This window comes from Entamoeba invadens, assembly GCF_000330505.1.
Source record: "Entamoeba invadens IP1 unplaced genomic scaffold scaff_1105074724785, whole genome shotgun sequence".
In the NCBI taxonomy this organism is placed as follows: Eukaryota; Evosea; order Mastigamoebida; family Endamoebidae; genus Entamoeba; species Entamoeba invadens.
Window position 1 is genome coordinate 36,376 of NW_004191902.1, and position 9,968 is coordinate 46,343.

Here is a 9,968-nt window from a genome sequence, read left to right on the forward strand (position 1 = left end):
AAAATAAAAATAAAAAGTTCGTAATAATGTTTTTTTATAAAACTTAAAAACCTTGATTTTTTTTGAAGAGCAAAAAAATTGGCAATTTTAAATTAATTACATTTTTATAAAATCATCATTATTCACAAACATTTTATCAAATGGAAATTGGCTTTAAATTGATTCTTTGTTTGTCTAATCATTATATAAATTTAACATGAATTTTTATATTTGTTGTTGTTTGTTACAAAATTTAAAAATTATACATAACAATAGTTTTTGGTTTTCAAAAAACATTAAATGACAAAATAAATTTTTGGTTTTATTATTAGTCAATTGACTAAATAAAAGACCAAAAATGAATTACTTAAAAATTGGTGCAGAAAAAACGGCTTGATCTAAAAGATCCACCGAGGTAAAATTTAAACTTTTATACCAAACATTATTAGACATTTTGAATAAAATAATTTTATGTCAACCTTAGATATACATAACAACAAATTATTAATTGTGTATATCACCAACATTATGGTATAATTATTCAATTAACAGCAAAATTAACAAGGTCGCTCTTCAAAACCGTTTTTATGCCAATACACGTTTTTGTTACAATGAACTGTTATTAAACTTTGTTTTTGAACACTTTGATATATACAATATTTTCATAAAAAAGATTATTTTTCAATTTGAACCACAAAATGTTGTTAAGAATCGACTTGGAGAACCCAATCTCGACAATCCTTTGTTAGTTGGAGCCCTATCACTGAGAACACTTAATATATTCTTAGTGAAATAATGTTAATTCTGAGTTGGCTTCATACACCAAAAATAACAATTTCTTTGGCTTTTCTGAGAATTCAAAATTACATTGAACGATTATTTGATTTAAGAAATATTATTAAAGACATTTTTTGACACAATTCTCATCTCTTCCTTTTATAAGAGAAAATGATTCACTTGGTATTGAAATTCTGAGAGAAGTTTGTTGTGATTTAACAACGAGAATGATTCAATCGTTCGTGTTTCGATTTTCGAATCCCTTTTAAAATGAAAAATTCAAATTGATCGACGTAAATCAGTAAACGAGGAACACCTTCATATCGAAACATATTACAAATATATAAAACTTTTAAAAGAAAACACTCCTAAATATTTACGTTGTCAATTTAACGAGTCTCTTCACCCAAATGATTTTGTACAACTTGTTATAGATCACAAAAACGATCCATCTAAACAAATTGAGCAATGTAAAAATAATTGATTTATGAGTTGTGAAGAACATACATCTGAATAAATTGAAAATATACAAATGTTTATAGAAAATGAAATAAACTTTGATATATTCGAAAACATCAAAACATTTTTTTACAATCAAAATGTAATGCCAAAACAAATTAAAATGACTAAAAAGAAAGAATTCAGATTGATGTTATCAAAGACACATCTGGTCATTTTACTATACTTCATGTATTAACTTTGTTCGATGTTGTTTTCTCTGATCAGGAAGTTAATTCTCCTGTTAAAATTTTGACACAACGTACAAATTTTGGGAACTACATTGTGAATCATCTCACAGTATTTGTCTTAATATGTCCAATGTAATATCTAACAATGCAAAAACCTTCGAAATGATCCAAAATGATCAAAGAAAATCTTTCCCCAAATTGGTTCTGTTTGTGAAAAAATTAAATCTTATCACAGTGACGAGCTGTGTTGTTGAAAAAGTTTTTCAGTTTTTAAAGTAACTTTACACCAAAACATGTCAACAAGATCCACAGAAATTGGCGTTGAACCAAAACAAGTATTTAATTAAGTTTAATTTTATATTTTACTGAATATATATAATATATATTATTTATTTTTTTCCCATGTATAAAAAAATTACTAATATAAATAACATATGATACGACTTTAACAACTTGAAAAAACCATTTTCGTAAACAACAATGATTAATACCAGGGTTGGTATTAGGCTATATTGCATCAAAGTTGATAATTTATTACACTCCAATCACTTTTGATATACATCTCTTCAAAGTTTTATGTTTATTATAACGAAATCTTGTTAACATTTCTTTGTATATTTGGTATTAACATTTTTATGAAATCTTTACTAAAGTGAGGCGAAAAACCCGCACCCATTTTCTTTTTTTTCTTTTACCCAAATTATTGTGTTTTTTACTTCCAGAACACAGAAAAATAAAAAAGTCGGGTTATTATAGTTTCTTTTTTTTCTTTTTCTTCCTTTTTAGTGTTTTTTATTTAAAAATAAAAAATGATTCGAGTTTGATTCAAAATAAATTATCAAAGAACAAAAATAGCCCAAATTTTTACGTACTATCAGTGTATTATAACAGTGTTTCAAATTTGTGTTTATTCAAAAAACAAATATACTATCATATAAACTATATATATAGTTTAATGATTTAAATTATATTTTTTTACTTGTAATAGTTTATCAAAACCCAATTTCTAAAAATAGTTTAAATTTTCACAAGACAAATTCTATAATATAGTAATGTATAGTAAAAATATCTAGAGATTTGCTTTTTCTAGACAAATGTTTATTTTTTGACCAAAATATTTTCTTTTATATCTATAATACTCACGAGTCAAATTCAATTACGTTTTCGTGAAGATGCCATATTAAAGCTCGGTTGTGTGTATAATATCACTATTATTATTAATAAGTTCAAAAACAACAAAAAAAGTCAAGATTTATCTTTTTGACACATATCTTTTTTTATTAAGTTGTAAATAAAAACAAAAATTTTGATATGCAAACGAATGTACATCAACAGTACTGTAATATTACAGTTATATTACACTGTAACATTATACAAAGAAGTTACAGAATATGTTTTTTATCATAACAATCATTATCAATTATAATACAAATTTATTATATTTTTAATATTTGTTTTTTTTACAAATTAAAAAATTGTTTAACTTAAATCAAATAATTTTAATAAAAGTATTCATTAAACCACCACCAACAAACTATACATATTATTATAATTATATTAATATAAACTATTAAAATGACTTAAATTGTTGAAAAATTAGATGGGTTTTATATCCACCATTATTTTTTTCTCAAAAAAACTTTTATGAAAACTTAAAATTAAGAAAAACAAGTTCAAATATTCAAACTCAACACAAACAACAGAGATTTGTTTGCGTTGAGTTGTTGCGGATCCCCATCACCGTTTAACAATTTTATTTAATTATTTATACACATAGCGCATACAAATTAACAATTAGATAATGCAAATTACGCGCGATTAATGTTTGTTTGTTTTTTTTGTTATTTATTATGTTTAAGTGGCTGATAAATACAATTTATTAACTATTAGAAATGGGTTTAAAGTGGATATAAATTATTGATAACTTATTAGTATTTTTATGGTTAATAAACTGAATAACAATCTATAGTTTAGATACTATATTAATCTAATCAGTAATTAATTGTTTAAAGTATGTATTAGGAACTGAACCTTATATCATATTTTTTAATTTAAACATTTAATAAGAGAAATTAAAATTAAACCTAAAATATGTTCAAAAGCTTAATAATCACTTCATTAAAAATATCAGGATAAAATATATTAATTTTTAATTTCCTAATAATTTATATTTGTTATTCAAGGTTAATTTCATGTAGTTTTTATATTGTATTTTAATTATGAGAACATTCTTAATTAACCAAAAAACTTGGACTGAACCTTTTTTCATTTAACAGCTTTTCAAAGAAGAAAAAAGAAATAAGTACGTTTTTTTCTCCAGGTGTGGGTTTCTCTCCTCACTTTAGTTAATAAATATCAACATTTATAATCGTTTTTTTAAGATGTAAATGAATATCAAACTCAAATATCGACAATTAAATATTTTGTTCTCGAATCTGTAACTTTTGTTGAATTAAAAACTATTTTTTTATAAAAAAATCAATTTTAAAAAGAATTCTGTACAAAATTCACTCATTTAAGACAAATAGATACGTTTTTCTGCTGGATTAATGAAAAATAGACATCTTTGACTGTTATTTTTAATATAAATTGTATAATTGATATTTAATATTATTAAATACTAAATAACAGTTAATTTAGGATTGTAGATAAATAACAAAAAACAAAATACCAAAAATTACAGAATGGCATCCTTGTCATTTTTATTACATTTTCTTTAATTCTAAAAATAAAAAAAACAAAAATCATATCATTAAATTAATAATGTCGACGCATCATTTGAAATATACACAAGTTTGAATTGCATATCAGAACAATACAAATCAATTTTTGATTTCGTAAAGTCTCAATTTCTGATTAATTATTAACCCTTCCGGTACCAAAAATTTCCAAAAAATGTAAACTTATTTATATCTTATTCATTTTGAGTGTATATTAGAAAGAAATAATGCAAAAAACGCTTTAAACTTTTTACAATCATAAAATACCAGGAAACAAATTTAATGGTAAAAAATAATTTAATTTACTACAAATTAATAGAAAATTTTAACCTAAAATCGTATTTTTGTTGAAAAAAGGTTCACTTTTACTGTGAGGAAAACTTGACTTCTTTTCCTGTTATTATTTTCAAGTTTAATATTTTTTTTTCTTTTTATATCAAAAATTTGTGTATAGTATAATAAACTATACATTATAAGTCTTTCTAAAAACAGGGTTTTAAAATAAGAAAACGTATCAAATAAAATTCTGATAAAAAATTCTTTCATTGAAAAACAAGGGATACGTCATACTTTGAAAATTCCAAAAGTAATTATTTTAATTTAGTTTTCATTGTAAATGTTTTGATGTTTTGTAACTAACGTGTAAAAAAGTTGACATTTTATTGAATTTTGATATATGTAACAAACAATTAAATATTATGTTATTAGTTGTGCAACCACACTAATTATTAGCGTTCTCACTTTATGAACTTTTGTTGAGAATCATATGTATACGAGATATATTTACGAAATTTTTCTTTCTTAACTATCGTTTTAAAAAAAATCGTTTTCATTACACAAAATAAACCAAATGTATATGAATAACATTACTACCTTTTTCACATTTTAAAGAAAGAACCTTTATATACATTACTTTAAATTATTATAAAATATATTTTATAACTAATATGTTTAACACAACTGTGTTAGACTTTTAATTTGTATAACATTCAAAAATAAAACGTTCAAACTTTTTATTTATTATAAATGTTACATCAAACCAGAACTGATAAATACAATATTAAAACTAAATACTGTTTAATTTAGAATAACTTTTAGTTTACAGATTTAAGTTTAATTTCATTTGTATGTGTGTTATAACAAGCATATTTTTGGTACTGGAAGGGTTAACAGTTAACCACACTTGAATTTTTAAGTTTTTTGGTTTTTTTTTCATATTTTTTGAATAGTTTAATAATAAATGTTATTTTAATTACTCAACCGACATTGTAAGGTTAAAGTGAATTTTAAATTATTGTATTTTATTATAATAAAATATAGAATTTGTTAGCTACTTGAAATAGAACAACTAATACAAATTAATTTGTAAATTAAAAATAACTATACACAAACAGTTTTAAAATTAGGATAATCTTAATATGTTTTCAATATTTGAAATATAAAAAAATAAAGAATTTGCTTAAAATTTGAAAACTGTTAGACAAAACTCAATTTCTAAAATACCTTTTAAAAATTAAATTACAAACTAACTATTAAATTAATATAAAATATAACAAACAAATAAAAAAATAAAATCTATAATATTCAAAAATAGAGAAAATGGGAAAAATCGACAAATATTTGATGATAATCATTTCCCAACATTTTAAGAATATCACAGACTTCATCAATGTCGAGTTTGTATGCAAAAAGTATGCTAACAACATGGCTAGGTTCCATTACAACCCGATTCCTCTAACATTAAAAACAAGACAATTCTTTCCAAATTTGAAAATCCTCCATTTGTATGCGAAAGACGATTTATTGTTCACTGATTATAAAATCACTTCACACCATGTTGAATACAAAATGAAATTAAAATGTTCTGATTTTGAAGAGAAGACACTTTCTGATATTTTAGACAGAGCATTTCCAACAACATATCGCAGAATATGTTACACTGGATATAACAAAGGTGATGTTGTGACGATACCAGATGGTGTTCAGAGTCTTTCAAAGTGGTGTTTAGACATGTGCAATGCACAGACAATTCACATTCCAGAGAGTGTGGTGGAGATAGGGAGGTCGACGTTTGAGTGTTGTAACATGGTGGAGCACTTGTACCTCCCTTCACACCTCACAAAACTGAGTGGTGCGTTCACATATGTCTACAAATTGAAAGACCTTGTCATTCCGTCACTTGTGACAACCCTTCACAGTTGTCTCTTTGTGGAATGCACAGAACTCACTAAAGTCGAATTTTCAAGTGACATCACCACACTTCCTGAATATCTCTTTTATTTGTCAGGAAAAGGAAAATATGAAGTGCCAAATACAATCACAAAGTTGGACGATTATGCATTTGCCGAGTGCAATTGGGCGACTGTTATTGTACATGAAAATGTGGCTCAATTTGGCGTTGGATTATTCCAAGATGCGCACGTCGAAGTTGTGGAACTGCCCAACACGATGTCTGAAATTGGCGATGAAATGTTTAGAGAATGTGCTTCTTTGAAAGAAGTAAAAATGCCAAACAAGTTGACACGAATAGGAATTAACTGTTTTGTTGGGTGCACAAATTTGAAACAAATACAATTGCCAACTTCAATTCAAATATTAGACGACAACAGTCTTGGTGATGTTGAAGTCAGTAACACATACTCCGAGTTTGAAGTGTTGCAACACGTCGGTAAAAACGTGTTGAATAAATTCCACTTCACAACTTTTGTACTTCCAGAAGACGTTAAAGACGCAAATTCGTATTTTGAGAATTGCAAAGAGCTCGCAACTGTCACTTTCAATCAATCAATTTGTGAGTTGAACAGAACATTTTGTTGTTGTAAAAGTCTCAAAGAAGTTGTCATTCCCGAAACCATCACTCAAATTGGCGATTTTTGTTTTTCAAAGTGCACTTCACTCACACACGTCGACCTTCCACAAAACATATGTACACTTGGCGATTCTACATTTGAGAGTTGTGTGGCTTTGAATGTATTGGCACTCCCACATAACGTCACAAAACTTGGAAATAAATGCTTCAAAAACTGCAAATTACTTTCACGCATCAATACACGACACATCATAAATATGGGCAAATCATGCTTTAAAAACTGCACACAACTCAGTGCAATAACTGTGAAATCAACAACGCGATATGGAATATCATGCTTCGCACACTGCAACCTGAAGGATGTTGTCTTTCCAAAAGAAGTGGTGACGTCGTATGTGAGTTCCGAAGAGAGGTTTTGCAATTTTGACACACACATTGTCGACTTTGGTTTGAAAATGTTTGTGTCAGCAACTTCGCTGCAGTCCGTAGCATTGCCAACAAACATCGATGTGTTACCCAATATGATGTTTAGTGGGTGTGTTGCACTTTCATCGGTCAAAGGCACCAACCACGTCACTGAGATTGGCAATTCGTCTTTTGCAAATTGCTGCCGTCTCACTGAAATTCAATTAGAAAAGGTTGTTAGCTTTGGTAACAGTGCGCTCTGTGGTGTTGGCATCACACACATCAATTTCAACACACAAACAACACGACTTGGCGAATGTTGTTTGTCAAACACGCCAATCACACACATTGAAATACCAGAAGCTGTTTGTGAGATGTACAAGATGCTTGCAGACTGCGACAAACTGGAGGATGTCACTTTATACAGCGATTATCTGTACGCCCCTCTGATATTCAGTCGGTGCACTTCTCTCAAAACAGTCACTTTTGCAAATGACACCAACATCATCAAAACTGACATCTTCAAGGATTGCGTCTTGTTGGAGAAAGTCGTGTTTTTTGGTGAAATCAGTGATATTGGTAATCATCTCTTCAAAGAGAAGACTAAATTGCAGGAAGTCTACTTCCCATCGACGTTGACACACATCGGGCGTGATGTGTTTTCTGGGTGCGAACAGCTGACCAAAGTGGGCGACTGTCAACGCGTCCAAATCATTTCACAAAAGGCGTTTCAAAACTGCAAAAGTCTGAAGGAGATGAACTTGTCGTCACATCTCAAAAAGATAGAGATGAATGCATTTGTTGGATGCACAAGTCTGGAAACCGAATTCTGCAATACATTTGGAATTACTACTGAAATATTACCAACAAAACAAACGAAAAAGTAAAATGAAGTGAAGGTGTTTAATGAATTTGGTTGTTTATTGTAAACAACTTTTATTTTTTATTTATTTCATGTTTGATCTGATGTTTTACATAATTCCCAAAAATAAGACGTATTGGATATTAATAATACAACCCTACTTGTCATATTGGATATATATATGGTGTACCAAGCTAACACAATGTTATGCATCGACATGGACACTAAAACTGGTTATATTGGTTTGTCAAAAATAAGCATATTATTGAAATACTTGCTTATTTTTGGTTGTGTTAAAAAAATGAAATGTTGTTATACTTTTTGAGTTGCATTAGAGGTTTTATAACTTAACAAAAAGAGCAAGAACTGTTAGTTGGTCACCAATTCGATTAAGTTTGGACATGATTAGATTATCATTGTTTATTTTTTTGTTTTGAGTCTTATAGATTAAATAAGTTGTATATTTATCAAGTATACACATTTTAGTTGCAAATTTTCAAATGTATTAAATTTGTAAATATATAATTCATGGTTATTAAAATATTATTGAATGTTATATCGTTTAATAAACAACTGATAAATATTTAAAACAATACCAAAATGTGAATGAATTAAGCTTCAAGGATTTTCACAAAGTAAGTGACAAACTCATCCTTTGAGATTTTGCCATCCTTATCACTGTCCATTAATTTGAGAACATCCTTTTCACCTTCTTTTGGAGTTGATTTGGTGTAAAAACCTTGCAGTCTGGTGATTTCTCGACCTTCAAGATACCCGTCTTTGTTTTGATCAAGCCATCCAAACAAGATAGTTGCAAACTCTTTGGATTTATCCTGTTTCATCAATTCAACTGTTTCAAAGAACTCTTTGAGCTGGTCATGGTCCATCTTTCCGTTGTCTTTGGTATCTGTACAATATACAACGAACAAGACAATGTTAACAACATCTTCTTCATCTTCTTCATCTTCTTCACTGTTTGCACAACTTTTCATGAAGTTGGCGTACTTTTCGATTTCTACATAACCAGTGTGTTCGGTATCAAATTGCTCAAACATGGCTTGAATTTGTTCTTCGGTCATCGAGTGTATGTGATTAGATCATTTGTCTGAATTTATAGTACAAATGGGTGTAGTATTCATTACACTTTTATAATATATTATTTTTACCTAAATATGAACATATTGTATTGTTTTTGAAGCAGATTATAGTTGCAATATAATTCGAAAATTAAATTAAAGCTCACCCATCAAATTTATTTATAAAAAATTACACATTTTATCTATTTGTTATTTATTAAAATGTATTTTAAAATATTAAATACATATTAATCATTAAATGTAATGATTTGATAAAAGCATATTTTTAAAAAAATAATATGATTTATAGATAATATCAAATTAGAGTTGAATTTAATATTATCAGTCAAAAAATAATGTTATTTATAATTGGTTAATTTAAATTGAAAATTTTTGAAATTGTGTTTAAAATATATAAAAAATTGTTTTATGTCATTCTCGGTATTTAATAATTACAGTCAAACCTCTTGAAATAATGTCTAGAAACTATTGTTTGTAAGCTTAAATCTGGCATATTGGAAAACCCCATTTTTGTCCCAGAAAGCAAAACACAATTCACAAAAAAAGTTTGGTAATAAAAAGTTCTAATTGTCATTTCGAAAAATAATCAATTATCACAATAGGAATCGATAATTGCAGATAATACAAAAT

The 9,968-nt window shown here is 27.2% G+C and overlaps 2 protein-coding genes across 2 annotated transcripts; one reads left to right on the plus strand and one right to left on the minus strand.

Moving 5' to 3' along the window:
• Window positions 1-5,764: 5,764 nt before the first annotated feature.
• Window positions 5,765-8,266, plus strand: EIN_160820 (hypothetical protein; the record flags this gene model as incomplete). The annotated part of the gene is made up of 1 exon (XM_004185836.1): window positions 5,765-8,266. The coding sequence occupies one exon, from the start codon at window positions 5,765-5,767 to the stop codon at window positions 8,264-8,266; it is 2,502 nt and encodes an 833-aa protein (XP_004185884.1).
• A 586-nt stretch (window positions 8,267-8,852) lies between these two features.
• EIN_160830 (calmodulin-4, putative) lies at window positions 8,853-9,320 on the minus strand (the record flags this gene model as incomplete). Its single annotated transcript, XM_004185837.1, has 1 exon — window positions 8,853-9,320. One exon carries the CDS (start codon window positions 9,318-9,320, stop codon window positions 8,853-8,855), a length of 468 nt encoding a protein of 155 aa, XP_004185885.1.
• Window positions 9,321-9,968: the final 648 nt, after the last annotated feature.